The 23,246-nt window shown below is 36.3% G+C and overlaps 1 protein-coding gene across 1 annotated transcript; it reads left to right on the forward strand.

The window, feature by feature from the left end:
• Nucleotides 1–1,286: 1,286 nt before the first annotated feature.
• Nucleotides 1,287–19,796, forward strand: LOC107600267 (pituitary adenylate cyclase-activating polypeptide type I receptor-like). The gene is given in 14 exon segments (XM_016292113.1): nucleotides 1,287–1,385; nucleotides 1,966–2,074; nucleotides 5,725–5,832; nucleotides 12,477–12,577; nucleotides 13,084–13,181; nucleotides 13,775–13,907; nucleotides 14,740–14,893; nucleotides 15,124–15,184; nucleotides 15,904–15,973; nucleotides 16,123–16,214; nucleotides 16,878–17,007; nucleotides 17,123–17,164; nucleotides 19,640–19,750; nucleotides 19,752–19,796. Coding segments are annotated over 14 exon segments (1,299 nt in total). The 5' UTR covers nucleotides 1,287–1,340.
• The last annotated feature ends 3,450 nt before the right edge of the window (nucleotides 19,797–23,246 follow it).

The raw sequence follows: 23,246 nt of genomic DNA on the forward strand, positions 1-23,246 counted from the left end.
TTAAGATGTTCAGCAGAAATATTATCTAGGCTACTAGCTTTATTTTGAGGCAATTTACTTATAGCATGATCCACCTCACGTGACATAATCACTATTGGATCATTAACTTGAATATCATCCACATTATACAATTCATTTCGGATGCAATTAAAAAGACTACAATAATGCTGTCTCCATAATTCTGCAATATTCTCTGCCCCAGAAACTCCATCTAAGGTACAAGGAAGAGATACTCTACATCTATTAAAAGTTCTGACTTCTTTCCAAAAAAATATGTGATATTATGATTTAGCAGCTTCATAGCCATAGAATCAGTCCTTAAGGTTTGCTCATTTTTACAGATAAAGCGAATAGCATACTTATATCTTGCATTTGTAGACTTCTTATACTCAAGCTCAGGCCCTTGCCTGGGTCTACCTGCTATAACACATAATTTAAAAGCCTCCCAGGCTTCAGCCTGATATCCAGCTACATATTTACTCCAGCCAGGCCTTGTCTTATTCATTATACCCTTCGATTTAAAAAATGGCTTACTACAACCATGCAGGGCATTAACTATATCATTATACATTGAGCAGATATCCCTCTGATGATTTGCATCTTTACAGTTAACATCACTACACATCATTGCATCCCTAGGTAAATGAATATTACTCAGACATCTATCTGTATTTACATAACAGACTAAAAGGTCCTCCTTTGTAAGTGCTGACCAATCCATTTTTGCTGCATTGATATTATTTTCATTATTAGACATCGCTACAAGAAACTCAACATTTATCACCATAGACACAGGTATGTGATCAGTTGTTTCTGTATCATATAAGATACTCATACCCTTCAGCGAGGCATGTGCATCTGCTCTACTAATACAATGGTCCAACCATGATGTTGTGTTCCAAGCCTCACTAACATAGGTATAGCTATCTACAGGCAAACACACTTCACTTGACAAAATGAGATTATTATCTTGGCAAAACTGGACAATATGACTGGAAAATAATGCATTTCTGAAGGTGCTATGTTAAACAATGTGCATCAAGCGTTTGTCTACAAAATCAGAAGTAACTTACCTCGACAGAAATCCACACATCTCTGAAACGAGCATTCAGCATTTCTCCAGATGCATTTCACAAGCAGCTGCTCATATGTTCAGCTGTGAAATTGGGTTACATTTTAAAGTCAATCCGACTGCGCGCGCTCCACGACCCTGAGGACGCACATCAGTGGAAGAGAGAGCGATAGCGAGTGTGAATTCAAGAAGAGGAGCAGATCACTCTGTTTGAGGAGTTACAGGGATATTCTGTGTTCTTGGGGCTTCACACACTCTTGGCTTTAATATGACTGTTCTACACCTGTGTTTATTCGCGACTTTTTGGAGAGCTGTAAGTAGGCTATTTATTGTTAAACATTTGCTACGTATTTAATTTGTACAAGTGACCATTATGTAAAACTAGTTCTGTCAGAACGAACAGAACTTGTACCGTCGTTTTTAATGTCTTGCTCAGTTTTCTGCAAACGGTTACTGAGTTGCGCGCATCTGTAAAAATACATTTCAGACGCTTATGCTAATATTGCCACGAATGCGTCTCTTGTAAAAAAATCCTAAAGGAATCATATTGACATTTTTATCATGACGTTAAACGTAGAATTCTGACAAAAACCGCATCCTTTCTTTTCCACTAGAGATAGAATAAAAAGAAAACTGTACCAACCGTCTGATTCCTATTTCAGCCCATTACACTTAATTTGAACCGACTGATTTCATATAATAATAGAAAAATGTTTAAGTCATATTGGGCAATAGAGATGAGAAGCATATGACTTTTTGAAATCTGTTTACAACTGCGGATTACTTTAAAAAGCTGATGAGCCAAGTCACCCACTAATTTAAACAACTTTTAATCTAGTCTGTATATTATGCGTATTAATGTGCATATGGATTCATATTTTTTCCCCCATCAGGTGCATGCTATCCATCCGGACTGTGCTATTATCTCCCAGTTTATACAAGACCAAGAGTTCTGCATCCAGACTAGGAAGAGAGAGATCAAGAATCAGTCCCAACAAACAGGTTGTGGCAACATTATCATACACACACACTGTATATGGTTCTTGTGGCTGGACAGGTGGGGAGTTCATTGGTTGGCAGCTGATGTGTTCATGCTCAGCTTGACCTTAACTAAAGATGATTATGTGTGTTTGCCATGCGGAAATCTTAACCGTGTTACTGTAATAAAATATAGTCAAGGACAGGAAGGAAATGGTCTTCTGAGCAGACCTACAGCATTTACCCACATTAAAACTGTGGTGCTCAAATGGTTTTGTTAGAGGAAACAGATTTATAAGTGCTTTCTTCTCCATTTTCCCAGCCAGTATGAGGTTCGTTCCATTTTGTTTTTCTTGTTGTTTCCAACTCGTTTCAGATCAGACCTTACATTTCTGGATCACGGCTCTTTTTTTTTATTTACTGTTTTACAGAAATACTTCACCCCAAAATGAAAATTTGCTTAAAACCCCCAGGCTATCCAAGATGTAGATGAGTTTGTTTTTTCATGGGAACAGATTTAAGAGAAATTTAGCATTACATAACCTGCTCACCAATGGATCCTCTGCAGTGAATGGGTGCCGTCAGAATGAGAGTCCAAAAAGAGTCCGTGAATTAATGTCCTGTGATGTGGAAAGCTGCATATTCGTAAGAAATAAATCCATCATTAGGGCATTTTAACTTTAAACCGTCTTTTCTGGCCAAAATCCATCGTCTTTCCCCCATTGTATTTGTTTAGAACATTTTGGAATTGTCTTCATTGTAAACAGTAGCCAGAAGAGGATGAGAAAATTGTCAGCAAATTGTAATTTTTTGTGTAAACTATTCCTCTAAGAGAGAGCAATTATTTTGTGTCATGTTAATAGATTATTACAGTATTTTCTTTTATAATGTATAACTGTTGAATAAATGACAGACAGTCTGGGAATAGCTAAGCACTGTGGGAAATATCCCCACAAACGCTCTTTAGTGCAGTCAAGCATACTCTCTGAAGTGACTTGCAGAGTTATTATTAATCTGAAATGAGTTTTGATTGGGGTTCTGATTGCGTTCCTCCCTAAGACTTGTTTAAGTTCCATGAATAGAATTTTGTTGAATGAAACTCGCACAGCCAGACGGTTCAACCCACGGGACAGATGATAATGATGTTTTTACGTGGCAGCTTGAATCTCCGGAGGTCTGTGTTCCTGCTTGACAATGTGTGAGTGGAAAAGGAGATTGTGTAAAGAATTGCCGTTTTCTGCAGTATGTGTTCAGATATGATTTATTTGAGCTTTCCTATTTAGTCAAGCTAAAATTGAGCAATATTGTTATGCTAGTTACGGAATCCATGCTGGTTTATAGGACATTTTCCGTTCTCTGTTTGAATTCAAACAAAAATCAGCAGAACAGGGAAGCTTCACTGCAGAATGATTTGAAGAGAAGTGATTTGAAGGATAACAATTTAATCAAATTAATTACATAAATTACCAATTAGTTAATCAAATGAATCACTTTTGTGCATTTTGTACATCAACATTTGCAGGGGAAAAAAATCCCAAATAAGTCCTTAGGGGCTATACACATGACACGTTCTTGTATTCGGTCTGTAGCATTTTTAAATAACTGATCCATGTACACAGACTGTCTGTCTGACAGCCTTTGAAAGGACATGCTTTCCTCTCAGCAGTGGCATACAGGAACAAAGCTGTCTATGTCTATAAGGCAATATGCAGTACTCTCTTAAAAAATAAAACTTACAAACAGGGTTTTCCAGCCAGATGAGTCATAAAAGAACCTTTATAAGATTGTATAATGATATAGCCAGGAGGGATGCATTTTACCTTCTTTAACAAATAGTACAGTGACCAAAAAAAAAGAAAAAGAAAAATCAATACGAAGGTAACTAAAGATATTTTTAATAAATAAAAATAATAAAATTATATTATAATAATAAATAAAACTGTTTAAAAATGTAAAGCAAGCAAACAAACAAATAAATACATCTATTAGGCTTTAAAGGAACACTCCACTATCTTTGAAAATAGGTTCATTTTCCAACTCCCCTAGAGTTAAACAGTTGAGTTTTACCGTTTTCAAATCCATTCAGCCGCTCTCCGGGTCTGGCGGTAGCACTTTTAGCTGTAGCTTAGCATAGATCATTGAATCGGATTAGACCGTTAGCATCTCGCTCAAAAATGACCAAAGATTTTCTATATTTTTCCTATTTAAAACATGACTCTTCTGTAGTTACATCGTGTACTAAGACCGATGGAAAATGAAAAGTTGCGATTTTCTAGGCCGATATGGCTAGGAACTATACTCTCATTCCAGCGTAATAATCAAGGAACTTTGCTGCCGTTTTCAGGCGCTGCGTAATATCATTGCGCCTGCTGCACCCATGGTACGGCAGCAAAGTTCCTTGATTATTACTAACGGTCTAATTAGAGTCAATGATCTATGCTAAGCTACAGCAAAATGTGCTACCACCAGACCCGGAGATCGGCTGAATGGATTAGAAAACGGTAAAACTCAACTGTTTAACTGAGCCTATTTTCAAAAATAGTGGAGTGTTTCTTTAGGGTTTGGCTGTTTAGCATGACCCCAGTAGCCCCTGCTGGTAGAATATGAAAGTGAAAGTGTAGTGACATATGGCGTCCCATACTCAGAATTTGTGCTCTGCATTTAACCCATCCAAGTGCACACACACCATGAACACACACCCAGAGCAGTGGGCAGGCAATGCTGCAGTGCCTGTGGAGCAGTTGGGGGTTCAGTGCCTTGCTCAAGGGTCTCACCTCAGTCATGGTATTGAAGGTGGGAGAAAGCACTGGTTATTCACTCCCCCCACCTACAATCCCTGCCAGACCTGAGACCCAAACCCACGACCTTCAGGTTACAAGTCCAACTCTCTATCCATTAGGCCATGACTGCCCAGAAACATGAAAAAAATATGAAATAGACACATTTTTCCTATCTGCTGATTCACATTGCAGCTCAGATAAAAATGGCCTCATTAATTTCAGAAAGCATCTTCTAAATACTATCCATCAACATTCATATCTGCAATTTTTTTTAAATCTTCTGAAAACTTGCAACTGCACAAACTGTATTCATGAGTAAATTTGCAATGCAGTCATGCCCTGAATTTTTTTTTTTACCTTATGTTTTTTTTCCTCAAAGTATTGTCACACTCCCAAACTGAGTGTTAAAAATGAATGATGCTATAAATAACTGTAGGCATGTAGGTCATTCTGCAGCAGAGGTCTTGAGTGTCTTAAAGACGCTGATATAGTATAACCTTTCCCATTCTTCATTGCTCGACTTTATTGTTCCAGATTTACATAATTTTAATAGACTGGAATTTGTATTACATTAATGCTTGCACATATTGACTAATATTGCTTAGTGACATTTCAAAAGTGGTTGCATGACTAACTCTGGAATATTTAGTGACATCATAAGGGCACTGATAGTTGTCAAAAAGTTGCATTGTGTGCTGGAGCCTATATGTGCTGGAATTAATGTTTTACATGGACGAGCAGTGGAATGCTAACGCTTTCCTGCACAGCGTGACAAAAGACATTTGGATAAACTGTAAATGAACCCCCTGTCCATTAGATAATATCCATATGAACCAGTGCAGAACATATATTGTTGACAGTGTCATGACAGCTCCTCTGTGGTTTCTGGCTCAGGATGTGGGACGGATTGGGACGGGATCCGCTGCTGGCGGACAGCCAATACTGGACAACTCTTTAATGTGTCCTGTTCAGATGTCTTCCAGCACATCTCCAACACTCAAGGTCAGTTCTATCTATCTATCTATCTATCTATCTATCTATCTATCTATCTATCTATCTATCTATCTATCTATCTATCTATCTATCTATCTATCTATCTATCCATCCCACCAACCAACCATATATATCCACCCATCCATACCTATATCTGTTCATCCATCCATATAGCTAATCATCCCTTTATCATTGATCTAACCATATATATCCATTCATCGACCCATCCTCCTCTATATCCACCCATGCTTGCATCCACCCATCCATTGTCATCCATCCAACTATATCTATCTATCTATCTATCTATCTATCTATCTATCTATCTATCTACCTATCTATCTACCCACCCATCCCTATATCCGTCCATCCATCCATCAATATATCCAACATTCATCTATCTTTGATCTAACCATACATCCATCCATCTATCCATCCACCCATTCATCCCTATATCCACATGTCCTTGCATACATCCATTCATATATCCATTATCATTCATCCATCCATCCATCTATATAGCCACCCATCCATCCATCTATCATCCACTTACACATCCTTACACTCTAAAAACTGCTGGGTTAAAAACAACCCAATTTGGGTTATTTTGGTAACCCAGCGCTGGGTTGTTTTAACCCAACAAGTTGGGTTATATGTTTGACCCAGCATGCTGGGTTGATTTTTTATGGTTTAAAATTACTACACTGCTAGGCTAAAATGAACCCAAATCGAGCTAGACATTAAACCTACAAATCTAGTTAATTTTAAAATCACTTTTACACACACAGAATGACTATCAAAACGTAAATATTTATTTAAAACAAGAGAAAACAGTCAAAAGTAACATGCATGTAAGAAGAAATGCAGAAAAGTATGGCATTAACAGCTACAGAGTTTATAAATGAAGCATTGAACATTTGTTGAACATAACTTTTAAGATCAAATTCGACTTTTTTTGTTAAATTGTATATATTGTATAAAAATATTATACAAAAACACTATTATACAATAGTCGTACAATTAGTTAATAGTTAAGTTCTTTACAAACTATTCTGGCATGACAGTAAATAAACCACAACATTAACACTGATATTATAACATTTATCAGAAACATATGTGTGAAAGAATGTGAGCATGTGTATGAATGACAGAGTGTAAACTCCATTTCTACTAAACAACAACACAGAACAAGCGTTTAACATTTTGTTTTTACAAATTATACACTTACAGTTTGTTTCATAGTCCATGAATACAGATCAGGCATGGCTGCCAATTTTCTTGATCTCTTTAGGATAATTGATGTAGTCATGAAGAAGCCTCATCAGCACAGCAAAGGCATGTGACATCTTTTACATTATCCAGGGCAGCCTCCTCCTTTAAAACCACTGTTGCATCAGTTTGGGAGAAGGACATTCTCCTCTCTGTCTACCACAGCGCTCTAGAATGCTATAATGGCAGCACTAGTGTGAGGGCATGTAATATTGTTTAAATAAATATATTGCTTTCAGAAAGCTACTTTACTGAAACATTAAAACAGACATGACATTCACATACCTCACAAATTTTCATGTACGTGGAGGGCTGCTCTTTAAAGGGTTATTTCACCAAAAAATTAAAATGGTCATAATTTATTCTCCCTCGTGTTGTTCCAAACCCATACAAACTCTGCTAATTTTTGGAACACACATAAATATATTTAATATTCTCTTAATTTTTGTCCTCCATTGCAAGTCTGGGAGACCAGTATTTTTCTTCTGAACAGACATGTTCGCTATGATATAATTGAAGATTTATTCATATATAAATATTGGCATGGATTACATGTACAATAACTCTGTATTTTTGAAACTTGAAAATACTGATTATCTAGAAACATAAAATATGAACACGTAATCATCATAATGTTGTTGCATCAAAATGTGAAGTAAACAGGCAGGAGATAATGGAAACATTTATTTTCTAAAAATAACTCACATCAATCTCAAAAGAATGATGCTCTCCTATGTCTCACTTCATCAGCCTTAAAATAATAAGGCTAGTCTTTATTACATAACGCCGTTTCCTTTAGGAAACTACATTCAATTTAACCGCGAAAAATAAGATAACGAATTAACATGTAAATATGTTAATTACCCTCTCTTAACACCTCAAAAAATTTAAATATTGTAAAATCTTATGTAAATATGACATGACACTCACTGACGTTCCTCTTCCGTTCAGTAAAAGAGTAAAAAATTAAGAATTAAAAATTAAAAATTTCTGAGGCGAAATCCGCGTCCGCGTATTTTTCAATATAAGCTATTTTTTTTTATATTTCTGCCTTCCATGAAATCTCAAAATACTACTGGACTCAAACAATGAATGATGACTTTACATTTTTAATCTTTACTTGCCATAAACCGTCTTTCACTCGCACTCACTTCCATCTGAAGACACTGAGAAAATAGCGGCTTCTCGCACTGGTATCGTCCGATGTTAACGTGACGTGCGCGCTCTCTTTCACGTCCGCATTCCCAACCCAGTGCCGCTGGGTTATAGTTCAAGACCAATTTTGAACCCAAATTGGGTTAAAACAACCCAGCATCCTTACCCAGCGGTCTCAACCCAGCATTTGGGTTGAAAAAACAACCCAGCGTTTTTTAGAGTGTATATTCATCCAACCATCCATATATCCAACCATCCATCTATATACCCACTCATCCATCCCTGTCCCTGTCTCTCTCTTTCTCTCGCTCTCTGTTTTTTTAGCCTCATTATCATTGCTGTCTTTAATATCCGGCTGCTGTGACGGAGCTTCAGGCTCATGTCTGGTGAAAGGTTTGTCAAACAGCAGCAGATAAGTTGTTTCTTGAGGGCTGGTGTGCAGTAACCGTGGCTGAAAACTGTCACACTTCTAGTTTACAGTTAGGGGTGGTAATATTGTGTGGGTCAGTAGTCTTTACAGTCACAGGGCTGTGATTCTGCTGAATGTTTCAATATGCAGACAGAAAGTCGCAGAGCCCTAGAGATATTGGGATTCAGCTTGCACTGAGATGACCTGTATATATGTATGCACTCAAGAATGGATTTTTGCAGTAGGCTAAATTGTGTTAATTAAATTTGCTAATGCATCACAACTTTGAGCTTTTTCCACAGCTTAATTTCATGGCATGCAAGCAATTTAAATTCATGAAGTGTAAATTTACTTAATCCATTTCCACTGGGAATACATGAATAATTTTCAGTTTATTATTTTTCAGAATTAAATGTTTGTAAAAAGCCAAAAATTCAAAATGACCAGAGTTTGAACCCAGCTTGGTCCTTTACATTTTCATTCTGTGTTGAAGGCATAAAATGAAATTGTTCACACAATGCATAATCATAATCATGATTCAATTCAGACTGCAAACTCGGGGAAAATATAACTTTTCACCACGCTATAGATTCAGCAGCGGTGTTGCGGTGGCACTGAGAAGCTGTGAAGGAAACATGAGCAATCTTTGGATTTGAAAATCGATATTGACGTCAAATGAAGATTGCAGTTAATGTTAAAATATCTACGCAGTTCCTTATATAAGACTGGCCTTTAACTTGCTTCTTTTGCTGCTTCTCATTCCTGCTTCCTTTAATGGTGCACTGTTTCATAAAAAAAAACATCTTTGTGATGTTTTTAGATATACGATTGTCTCCCCGGCAACAAAAAGGGAAAGTATTTTTATAATCCATACAGTTTCATCAAAATTGTCTTACAAAAATAAATTGTAACATCTGTGACTGCCCATAAAAACTAAACATCAGACAGTAACATGAAATGTTGGATTAATCTAGACTTTTAAATCCTATGATTTTAAATCCTTTGGAAGTGCTTACAGGTCAGAATGCTCAGATGTCAGTAGATACTTACTGTTCCAATAAAGGGTATGCATTGACGTCACTTTCCCACCAGAACACGCCCCCAAATGACATTTAATTTTGATGCAAAGTTGTGAGAGATGCACACAGCTGTACACATACAACATATAACAGTTGTCCAAATCTAAATTAACACATTGTGAAAAGCTATTGACGTATGAATTGATATTTAATTCACTATGAAATAAACCATAGTATGAAATTAATCATAATCATGAAATGAATTCACTATATTTAATTCATTATGAAAAGCAGTGTTTGTAAGAGCATTCCAAAATGCATATGTACTGTATGTATGCATGTGTGTGTGTATATGTACAGTGGGGAAAAAAAGTATTTAGTCAGCCACCAATTGTGCAAGTTCTCCCACTTAAAAAGATGAGAGAGGCCTGTAATTTTCATCATAGGTATACCTCAACTATGAGAGACAAAATGAGAAAAAAAAATCCAGAAAATCACATTGTAGGATTTGTAAAGAATTTATTTGCAAATTATGGTGGAAAATAAGTATTTGGTCAATAACAAAATTTCATCTCAATACTTTGTTATATACCCTTTGTTGGCAATGACAGAGGTCAAACGTTTTCTGTAAGTCTTCACAAGGTTTTCACACACTGTTGCTGGTATTTTGGCCCATTCCTCCATGCAGATCTCCTCTAGAGCAGTAATGTTTTGGGGCTGTCGCTGGGCAACAAATTGAGATTCTATATTAAAACTTTTTATATAAGAAGTTATATAAAACATTTTTGAGATTTTCAACTCCCTCCAAAGATTTTCTATGGGGTTGAGATCTGTAATCCTACCTAATATTACGTTTTTAAATATACTTTTATATTGCAATAATTTCACATTCAATCTCCAAATGAATGTACAAACAACATAAAGACAGTATAATTTTTTATATTTGTTTAATGGCATCTTTTTTTATGACTGAAGGCCAGTCTCAATGATACTAATATAAAATTGCCCCCCCCCCCCATACCAATATAAAATTGCCCCCCCCCCCCTAATATTTAACCATTGACTATTCAACATGACTAGCCATTCAACATTACAGTATAATTCGGAGCTTTCAATTTGAATATTTATTAGACTTTAAAAAATACTTCTAATTTAAGTTAACTTAAAACAATCTTCACATTAACTCATAATAAACCCAACTCTTTTTACCTTTTGGGTTAGTTCACCCAAAAATGAAAATTAGCCCATAAATTACTCACCCTCAAGTCATCCTAGGTGTATATGACTTTCTTCTTTCAGATGAATCCAGTCGGAGTTATATTAAAAATTGTCTTTGATCTTTCAAGCTGTTTAATGCCACTCAGTGGGTGTTGCATGCATCAGTCCAAAAGAAGTTAAATAAAATGTGCCCATCCATAAAAAAAAGTGTCTCACATGGCTCCGGTCTCCTCTTGGCTTATATCGAAATTCTCCGACATTCTTCTTTACAAATCCTCGTTTTGTACTTCTAATTCTTGACCGTTGTTTTGTTTTGATTTCTTCTGCGTGCGTCCCTTCTGAGCGGCGCATGCGCAGTGCCGACCTCATACGTCATTCGCCCGGAACTGCTTCCAGTGTACAACAGTGAGCGCAAGCTAGATTAAAGTGATTATTACGTTTTGAATATGGATATTTTTCTTACAAAAACGCATCGATTCGCTACAGGAGGCCTTTGTTAACCCCCCCTGGAGCCGTGTGAGACACTTTTTTTATGGACGGGTGCTTTTAATTTAACTTGTTTTGGATTGAAGCATGCAACACTTGCTGAGTGCCATGAAACAGCTTGAAAGAACAAAGACAATATTTAATATAACTCAGATTGGATCCGTCTGCAAGAAGAAAGTCATATACACCTAGGATGACTTGAGGGTGAGTAATTTATGGGCTAATTTTCATTTTTGGGTGAACTAACCCTTTAAGTAGCTTGTTTTTATGGTAGGGTACAAAATTGTTTTAAAACACTATTAAGCCTTTGGAAACTATAACACTTAATCCGCTTGAGCTGTTACACATGCGTAAGTTTAGCCCATGCATGTGCTGACCTTGAGAAGCAAATATGGCCTCTGACAAAATGATAAATCTTCATTTCCTTTTTAGGTGGATCAGGTACAACATCAGTGCGAATGTCATGTGTGCAATCAGGGCAACGGGGGCGGTAGCGCCTCCGGCCTGAACTCCACCTGTCTGCCTACCACCAGGCTGCATGCGGGGGGTCACCATTTCTTCTCAGAGAAGACGGCCACTACTAAATATATATGAGCCTTATAAGCTTTATTTACCTTATTTGTTGAAAGTCATTTAGTAAGAGTTGTAGCTGTTGGTCAGACTCTCTCACACTGCCGCTGAGGTTAAAGCAGGTGACTTATGCACTTATGAAGGCTGAAGTAGGACACCTGTTCTGTTCTGCCACAGGAAATGCATCCAGCAGCAGGTTTTGTCCCAGCTCTAGTGCTCATGTCTTTCCCTAAGTATTCTCCAGGCGTCTGTGGGTATTTTTGGAAGTGTTATGAAGTGGGAATTGTGCTTACTGCTCTCTGAAATGTGGGCTGATCAGCTGGAATCTGTAACAACTGATAAACTTGAGACATATTTGGCACTCAAGCGTATGTGAGATTTTAATGACTGCTCATTATGTGATCAGGACAAAAGCCCTTTTACTGATTTTTAGATGCAGTAGAGTTCGGTGAAATTTTAGAAAGCTCTTCAGGGACAAATGTTGCAGTTTTGTCATCTTAAAACCATATGCTTTGCTGTTTATTCGGCAGGTTTTATATACAGGAACTGCACGTCTAACGGCTGGAGTGACCCATATCCGCCGTACGAGGAAGCCTGTGCATTTGAAGATGATTCAGAATCTGGGACTGTGGTAAATAATTTCCCATAATGCATACATATTTGACAGTAATGCCCATATTTCAATCAATATTACTTGTGCAGAAAGGCTCAGTTTGATGAATGGCTTCCAGTGTATTTACAGTAGTGTGTACTTGAGCCTCCCATGATGTCCACTAGTGGTCCCTGTTTTGTTTCTGCGTCATGCTTTGGCTTTAACTGTTCTTTGATTAAGTCAAGAAAGGCTGTTTAGGATTAAAAATCTAATCAGGTCATTGACCTCTATGTTCCTGCTGAAATAAAAAACAAGAATTAAAGAATATATGTTTAAGTATTTTTTGGCTTTAAAGAACTGGAAGAGTTTTACTATAGTTCGTTTTAATCCAAAGATATTAGATATTGACATATAATGAAATATAAATAAATAAATATAAATATTAAAATATAATGAATTTTAAATATAAAATATAAAATGCTTGACATAGGGATGTTAGGGATGTTAACTACTTTTCTCTCAGACTTTTATTTTATTTTTTTCAGACAACTTACTTGTCAACCTTGAAACAGCTGTACACTGCTGGATATGCAACATCACTTATATCGCTTATTACTGCCGTTATCATATTCACATGCTTCAGGTAAAGCTCTGTCACACTTATATATACTGGCCAGCATCATATTTGCTGAATGAAATCCATATGATTTTATAGCATTCGACAACCATTTGTAAGATGAATAAATCTTGTATTATCCCTTAATCAGCAGAAAAACTGCCAAAACATGATTTCTCTTGCTTTGAGCCAGTTGCCACTATTTGTTTAATTCTCAGCTGATTTTAGCATACGTGACATTATTTTATGCCTAAACCTGATGTCAAATGTTAATGTCATTAAATGTCAAAATGTATTTGAACATATTTTTCTGATCCTCTGCAGATTGTAAGTTAAATGATACATTTTGAATACTTCTTTTTGTTATTTTGTCATTTGGCTGCTTTTGATATTTTGAGAAGTGCATTAAAGCCGATACATATTTTTTGCAAATCAGCTGAATTTTCTTTTTCGAAATGCACAGCTGTGTGATAATGATATCAAAATGCAATCATGATACACAAAATGCATAACAAAGAGAATCAGAAAGGGTGAATGAAAACATCTGCATATTCAGTAGGCAATCTACAGTATAAGAATATATTATGTTTATAAATACCCATGATGCTCTGTCATTACAGGAAGTTCCACTGCACCAGAAACTACATACACATCAATCTTTTTGTTTCCTTCATCTTGCGGGCAAGCGCAGTCTTCATCAAAGATGCCGTTCTGTTCTCAGATGAAACTCAGGATCACTGTTTAATGTCCACGGTGAGTGAGAGCGTCTGTATACAGAATTTCGCCTCATTTGTAAGTCGCTCTGGATAAAAGCATCTGCTAAATGAATACATGTAAATTTAAGTGTCATTTCACTGTGAAGGACTATTATCCAGAAAAGACCTACCAATCAAAAAATGTTGTGCCATTAAAGGGTTAATTCACCCAAACAGACCTTTGTTCATCTTCGGAACACAAATTAAGATACTTTTGATGAAATCTGAGAGCTCTCTGACCCTCCATAGATAGCAACACAACTGAAATGTTCCCAGCTCCAGAAACGTAGCAAGGACATCGGTAAAACAGTCCATGTGACATCAGTGGCCCAACTTCAATTTTGCGAAGCTACGAGAATACTTTTTTGCGCGCAAAGAAAACAAAAATAACAATTTATTCAACAATTCTTCTCCCCGAGTTACCGTCTTCCTCCATTTTGGAGAGTACCACGACGCAAGTGTGTGCTTTCCCCAGAACGTAATCAACGTAATCAGTGTTGTTTACGCTCAGCATGCGCGCGTTTTCTCCTGAACGTAAACAACGCTAATTACGTTGATTACGTTCTGGGTAAACCGCGCACATGCGTCGTGGTACTCTCCAAAATGGCAGAATTATTCTAAAAGAGTTATTTTTAAAAATAGAAAAAATGACAAAAACACTAATAATTACTACAACGTTAACAAAACATTAAAATGAAAACATATCAAATCTAGAAATAAAAACAAATTCAAAATATTTATAAAAATACTAAAATAACGCTGCTTCCGGTGCAGGTTATGATTGTGCTCTTATTCTGTATCTGTACCTGTGTGTGTTTTGTTTTTCACAGGTGGCGTGCAAAACTGCTGTAACGTTCTTCCAGTTCTGCATCCTCACTAATTACTTCTGGCTGCTGGTGGAAGGCTTGTACCTGCAGACGCTCCTCGCCCTCACCTTCGTCTCGCAGAGGAAGTACTTCTGGTGGTACATTCTAATAGGATGGGGTTGGTACACCCTGAAAAACAGATTTCAGGAGAAAGACAGTGTGTGAACCGATTAAAAGATGAACATCGGCAGTCTGCCAAGATTTGAGTACTAGAGCAACTGAGCATACAGATATCAGCATTTGTGTCACACTACTGAGATCTCTTCTAAAAAATGTATTACAGATCTGAGGGTTGTTTTTCTGTGCATTTGGAGAAAGTGAGTATGCATTGTCTGGTTTTTTTGGTAGGTGTCCCATCAGTCGTGCTGATCGTGTGGGTGTTGACCAGACAATTCTATGATAACAGAGGGTATGTCACATCTTACAACATTAAAATTATCTTGAAACTGAACAAAACTGACCCTATTTCTTTTCTTAATGCATATTGTTATTGTATGCATATTAAGCATTTCATCAAATAACATTTGGCTTTTTTTTTTAAGTCCGGCTTGACATATCAGCATTATTTAAGTATCATCTACATACTATTATAGTTTTTATGAAAATTAGATTTTTTTTTATTCTAGTTTTGTTGTGTGTTTTTGTCATGTCTGTTCGTTTTTTTTATGTCTTTATAGTTTTTATAAAGGTTTATGTTTTAGTTTGAGTTATTTTAGTACATCAAGTTAAACTAAATGAAAATGAGAAATGTTGATTTTATTTCTTTAGTAGTTTTAGTTTTTTAAAATAGTTTTATTTTTATTTCAGTGTTAGTTTTAGTTATTTTAGTACATCAAGATAAACATTGCCTTTTTAGTAGTTTTAGTAATTTATGTTGTGTTTTTGTCATTTTTGTTAGTTTTTTAAAATATGGTTCTTATTTTTTATTTCAGGTTTAGCTTGTTATTTCAGTTGAATGAACATAAAAAGTAGTTAAATTTAAATAATTTTAAGTTATTTTTCAGTTAAAGTTTATTTTATTTCATTTCAAGTACTAATTTTTTATGGTTTAAGTTGACTTGCAAATGCAATTTAATGGTATTACAATTAATAACTAATTTATTTAACATATATTTCTCATATTTGCAGATGTTGGGATGACACAGATAATATGAACATCTGGTGGATCATTAAAGGACCAATCACAGTATCCCTGTTTGTGAGTTGTGATGTTATTGCATGTCATATTTTGAGATTGATCAAGTTTAATCACATTTATCAGCAGAAGTTCATCTGAAAACTTACATGAGACTTCCCCTGCTCTTCTGTTAGTAATCATCTTCCTCTCTCTGTCTGTCCGTCTGTCAGGCTAATATCATCATCTTCCTAAATGTGATTCGGATCTTGGTTCAGAAATTAAAAAGTCCTGGAGTTGGAGGCAATGACACAGGTCACTTCATGTGAGTCTAATATTAATGTGCAAGAAGTGCTGAAAAGGTTAAGTGATTTACTGGCCCAAGTTAAAAGAATTGTAGCGCAAATTTAATCTTTATTTGCTACATAGTGAAAGCCAATTCTAAACCCTGCATACAACACACACCAGTTTTGACAAACAGTTTATGTAAGTTATGATTGTTCCAGATGAAACCTGGTTAGTGTAGAATCAGACAGATGGCATGTGTTAATGTGAGTGAAACGCATATATCTTAATTTCTCTGCAATGTCTGTTCATTAGGATACAGTTATACACGCTGCCAGGTCGTGCTTCATGCATGAATAATATTTATTTTGACAGTTCACGCTAGGGTGCATTTTTAGGTTCTTAATACCACCTGATAATGTGATATATATGCAAAGGCGAAGAGAAATTGCATTTAGCCCATTATCAAGAGGCTTATTCGTTTCTGAAAGCACAGATCTGTCTTGCAAATTTGATTCTGTGCCATTTAACTTTATATTGGCTCTGGGCTTGACCTTGATATTTGAGGGATTTTTGCATTAAAATGAAATAATCTTTGTTTTATGCATGTTACAAAAAAGATGATACAGATCTAGCTGTGCTCTGAATTGTTTGTGTGAAGGCATGAATTCTGATTCATGATACATTTTTGATAATCACACAGGAGACTGGCCAAATCCACCTTGTTTCTGATTCCTCTGTTTGGGATGCACTACACTCTGTTTGCCTTCCTGCCAGAAAACACGGGGGAAATAGTCCGGTTTTACATCGAACTCGGTCTGGGCTCTTTCCAGGTACTCATGAATTCATTTCTTTATGTAGAAATGATCTGCTTAGTGTCAGTTTACAGATTCCGTAATGAGGAAATGTCTTATTGTATTCCTGAAAGTCTATTTTTTTTCCCTCCAGGGCTTTGTGGTGGCACTCCTTTACTGTTTTCTCAATGGAGATGTAAGTATTCTCATAATGGAAACATTCAACATGATATTGACAGTTACAGCTACATTTGAACAGTTTTTCCTAAAGAAAATGTGCAAAACTACAAATGCCATGATACTGGATGGATGCAAGGGCATTGCTATGCAATCGTTCTGAGTGTTTTACTATATTTCTTTGTGGTTGCATACTACCCTGGGTCAAATAAAGCACTCTTGAGCAAATCTCTCCTATCACCGAAAGTGCTTTTTTCCCCACCAGGTGAAAATCGAAAGTCTGATCACTTGGAAAAGCAATAAAACACCTCAACAAGCTGCATGATTTGAGGAATTATTCATTGTCCTTATACAAATGGTGTGAAACGAGTTATGCAAAAAACTACAGTATAATATAAAGTTTTATGGGGTTTTAAAAATCCCTAACCGCAAAGGCTAAATCTGAACTGAAATCTGATTTTAAAGGGGTCATATGATGCAGCTAAAAAGAACATTATTTAGTGTATTTGGTGTAATGAAATGTGTTTATGCAGTTTAAGGTTCAAAAAACACATTATTTTCCACATACTGTACATTATTGTTTCTCCTCTATGCCCCGCCTTTCTGAAACGCGTCGATTTTTACAAAGCTCATCGGTCTGAAAAGCGAGGTGTGCTCTGATTGGCCAGCTATTCAGTGTGTTGTGATTAGCCGAATTCCTCAAGCGTGTGACGGAAATGTTACGTCCCTCACCATACTGTGATGCCTGTGGCAACCACATGTGATGACCACGGGCTGGACTCCGCTTCGTCTATGGTGAAAGCCGATCCGGTGATCGACAGCGCGAACTTGAAGTATTTCCTCAGCGACCAGCACGGATCAGCTCTAGGCATGACGAAGCAATATAAGGCCAAACAAAGTAGTTTCGCTTTCACAACGAAGCACACAGCGTCTTCACGACATGGCGGCGGCGGCAACAATACTACAGTGAGACTAAAAGTTACGCCTTCATTCTTTGCGTGAAGATTTGGGCGGCGTTATGCAAATCTTCTCACATAGTGACGTAGATATGTGGGGGTGTGTTAGAACGAGCCGTTTTAGGAGAGCGTGGACAAGTCTTAACTTTTATAAAGAATATCTCTTTGGATTTGAGACTTTAGTCTTTGCAACTTTACAGATCTTCTTTATGCACCAAGAGCTTGTAACACTCCAAAGAGAAAGGAAAAATTGAAATCACATCATATGACTCCTTTAAAACATCACAGAATGCATCATTTTTAGGCAACTTTTTAGTCTAAATGGGTACAAAAACCTGGGAATCAAACACTAACACATACGCACGCAGAAACGCGTATCTCATTGTTACGAGATGCGTGACAAATTAAAACAATAACGCATATCGTCATTCTAAACTAAATTTTTAACCCTGAGCAGCAGAACGGTTTTATACAGAAGCGGGGTCAGCAACACTTTTACCCAAAGATATGAAACCCTGCTCCGGGATTTTGCAGTGCCGAACATTGTATAGCGTGAAAGAATGCAGTGTTGTTAGCTAGATGATGTTATATTAGATGCTTAGCAACAGAAAGCCAATCACGTAGCCTACCTCATATTCATATACATACATACATATCTATGATATTCACGAGTTTTGAACAGTTAGCTAAGGAAACACAGCACGTAGGCCAGTTAGAAAGCTCTAACAGTAGGCCTATTTTTAGCATTTGAGCAGAAAAATGTCAGATGATGACAGAAAACACATAAAGAAAAGACTTTAATTCTTACCTTTATAGTTCAAAAAGTCCAATCAGGAAAAACGTGTCAACAGGATGAACAATGCTAGAGCTGTTAGCTAAACAGATCACGTGCTGCGTTCGTCCAATCATTGACACTGACGCCGCAAATATGCAAATAAGAACGTTAACCCGAGGTTTAGGAATGTGTGGAACGTCACTTTATAAATATCCAGGATTAGCTTTCAACTCCGGGTCAACTATGAGCAGTTTGAAACATGAGGCATGATAATGCAGGATTTCTTTTATCAATTGAATTTACATTTAGCATTAACTATTTCAAGTGTCTAAAGCCCCTGTGTGTTCTAAAATCAGCTCAAAAACATGTTCGATGTCTTCAGACTAGATGGATTTATAGTCTGAAGCTAAAAGAAAACGCAGTCTGTGTCAATCATAACCTAAACTACACTATTTCTTGTTAAATTGGTTATCTGACTCCTCCAAACTGTAATTGGGGAAATCTGGAGAAAAGGTTGTGTAATCAGGCATAAGAATGAACAACACTCTTAGACAAATGGTGCAAAACTTTCACTGTGGCGCTTTCAAAATGTACTAATACAGTAAATACACTTTAGGTACTAATATTTAAATAAGGTACAAAGATGCATCTTTTAGCTTTTCTACCTTAGGGATACTGCGCAAGTTTTTCTGAGAGTATCGCAATCAGTATAACCATTTGATATGAATGTATTGTCAATGAAGTGTGTCTCTTTCTCTTTCAGGTACAGGCGGAGTTGAAGCGCAGGTTATGGACGTGGCAGACCCAGACTCATCTGAGCCCCAGTAAAAAGCGTGGGGTCACCGTTACTCAGATCATGATGCATAAGTCCACTCAATTAACAGACTGCCGTCTGCAAGGGCTACATCACATCTGTGTGAACACACCTGGATGATGCAGGTAGAAAGACTTGCAAAAGGCTTCAGGAGCTTCACGTCCGGCTCTGGAGTGTGGAAGACGTTCAAAGAGGAAATGGGTCATTGTACGGCATTATCAAGGTCAAGTTATGGATTTGGCAGATGTCATTTGAGTTCAGTTTGCATGTGCCGATTTGCAGGTTGCAGAACAACAAGCAGATTGTGACACAGCCAGCGTAAACGAGTGGAGGTTTGATTGGGGCCCATGCAGTAGCAAATGCTTCATTAACATTCTGGTTGTATATTAGATTTGTGGTATGCAAAAGATATGAAATATTAAATCTTTTTTTTCATCCTCATTCCATCCAAGTGCTGAGCTATTTGCCGTAAACTGCAAAGTAACATGATTAATGTTCATCAGTTTGGAGGCTTTTAATTTTAAAGTGATTAATTTGTTATTGCTGATGGTGCTGAGGATGCATCATAAATATACAGGATACAGCTTTGAATTTTCATATGCCATTGCTTTTTATAGCTGCTTTTAACTTAACATTTTTGAACAACTTTGAACATTGATAGAAACTGAATAATATTGCTTCTCCGCAGCATATAAGATGTATTTAAGTGGTACTATGGGATATGAGCTCATTCATCAGTTTGAGTTTCATGGTACAGTATGTACACTGTATGGGGTCACTTTGGGATAGTAAGAATTTTCATGTTTTTGAAGGAAGTTTCTTATTCTCACCCAGGCTGCATTTATTAAATATACAGTGCAGTATAAGCCGTAAATATTATTACAATTTAAAATAAGTGTTTTTATGTGAATATATCTTAAAATGTAATTAATTCCTGTGATGCAAAGCTGAATTTTCAGCATCATTACTCCAGTCTTCAGTGTCAGATGATCCTTCTGAAATCATTCTAACATGCTGATTTGCTGCTCAAGAAGCATTTATTATCAATGTTGAAAATGTTTCAGGAATCGATGAATAGAAAGTTCAAAAGAACAGCATTTGTTTGAAATGGACAATGTCACATTTGATCAATTTAATGCATCCTTGCTGAATTAAAGTTTTGATTTCTTTCAAAAAATAAATAATACAAATCTTACTGACTCTAAACTTTTGAATAGTAGTGTATGCCTGCAGATATTACAGCTGAATACCAATAACAATCAGACTGTAAAATGTATGTAAAATGAAATGCAGGATAGCACTGACTTCTTTTTTTAAAAGGGAATTTTCAACTGTTGTACAAGTTATGTTAGTAACTTGTAAGTTACAGTTTTAACAATGGTATTGTACTGTATATCTGTTATACTAATTAAATTATTTTAACTTTGTACCTCTTTTAGAGATGCCGACAGTTCATTTTTATGTCTCTCTTGACACTGTTTTTGTTATTAAATATTTATTACATCAAATTACAGCTATTTTTAATATGTAATAGTAAATCTCTATATATCTCTCTCACTCAAAGACGACACACACATATAGAAAGAACTACATAAAGAACTACATAAAACAGAAATTCAAGAGTTGTTTGTCAAGAATGGAATTCAGATACGTACAAAAATGTTCACAGGTCAAACATGGACATCATCTCTACATCAAAGCAGAAGAAACAGCAGGCAGCTTTACAGAGCAGCTGAATGCACGATATAGTTGTTGTCTGGGTGTTACATTCAGATTGAAATGAGTTAGTCCACAATATGAAGACATCTCAAAGACACAATGAAACATGTCAGACCTACACGAGAAACACATCAAATCTCCCACTTATCTCCTCGATCCTCAAATATACAGCGCTCAAATAAGCCATACAATCAAATAAAAAGCGTTACCTACTGGCAGGCAGATGTGTTACAAGCACAAGAAAACACGTCTGTAACAGCTTTGAGACATGGTCGTTACCTTCTGAGCTCACACTCAGAATGACGGCTGGTGTCAAGAACATAGAAAGCAGCAAAAACGGTCTCTTTTTTTGTCTTTTTTCATGCAGATATATCTAGAAAGAGCCACAGAGGGAGCTCGGCCCCTCATATATCCAAACACATATGAAGTTGTAAGGTCAAGTGATCCAAGCAACATCTGGCGCTCTCCGTTAGGATTTCACAATTTATTTCTACAGACAAGTTCACTATCACTGAGAGCTTGTTCAAGATCATTAATATTTACAGGTTGAAAAATAAAGACGATAAGAAAAATGAGAAAGCTCAAACAACAAACTTTTTTTTGTCATCAATGGTGAGAATTTAAGTGTTTAATTCCCGCCCCACCGAGCGGATTGGCAAAAATAATGACTCTCCTCGTTTGCCATTGGCCAAAAAAACAGATAGTCCCGCTCCAAACTCTCGCCATTGTTTGAGCTAATGTTGCAGTTCGCGATGCTCAAACCAAACAAGCTTTTAGCACCAAAGAGCCACAGTTTTTTTTTTTTTAGAAAAATCCAGCTACAAATGATTTTATAGTAGTGCTGTCAAACGATTAATCGTGATTAATCGCATACAAAATAAAAGTTTTTGTTTGTATAATATATGTGTGTGTATATTTATTATGTATATATATATATATATAAATACACACACATGCAGTATATATTTTGAAAATATTTACATGTCTATATTTATATTCATATAATTTATATTATAAATAAATATATTTAATATATAAACATTTTTCTGAAATATATACATGCATGTGTGTGTATTTATATATACATAATAAATATACACAGCACACATACATATATTATGCAAACAAAACCTCTTATTTTGGATGCGATTAATCGTGATTAATCGTTTGACAGCACTATTGTATAGTCATTTCTGCAAATTAAGTACAGAACCAGTATTTTACATCAGAAATGTCTGTTTAAAGAAAAACGCAATCCGTCTCAACTAATTGCGCGAGGGGGCAGGGCTATGTTTAATCCGGCCAATGAAAGATGAGGAGCATTCGAAACCTGTCTGTCATTATTTTTGCATTTTCGTTTGGTGATGATGATAGTACCACACAAATTACACACTTCCAACTTCAAAATAACAGCCAAATGAAAAAACGTATACATTTTCCCCACATTTTTTTAAAAAGATCTGTGCGATCTACACGACCAACACTTTACTGTACATTTCAATAATCACCTCAACTCTGCCATGTGATTCACCGACAGCTATGAGCTGCAACAAAAGCATATTGCAATTCAAAATTGGCACGTTTATAATCACAGAAGTTTTACATACATCGTTGGTACTTTATGACCGTAATTGTTGACTAAAGAGAGAGTGCTGGTACATCCATCATTTACGCACATGTGCGTCTTTATCATATACAAAGAATTTACACTCACGGCAGAGAATAATACTGTACTGGAAATAAACAACACTTTTAGCAGAGACTCTTGCCACTTTGCACACTGATGCATGTTATTTTCGCGATCAAACATGTAAAATGTGAGTGATGATAACTAATT

This window comes from Sinocyclocheilus grahami, unplaced genomic scaffold (assembly GCF_001515645.1).
Source record: "Sinocyclocheilus grahami isolate Dianchi unplaced genomic scaffold, SAMN03320097.WGS_v1.1 scaffold280.1, whole genome shotgun sequence".
NCBI lineage: Eukaryota > Metazoa > Chordata > Actinopteri > Cypriniformes > Cyprinidae > Sinocyclocheilus > Sinocyclocheilus grahami.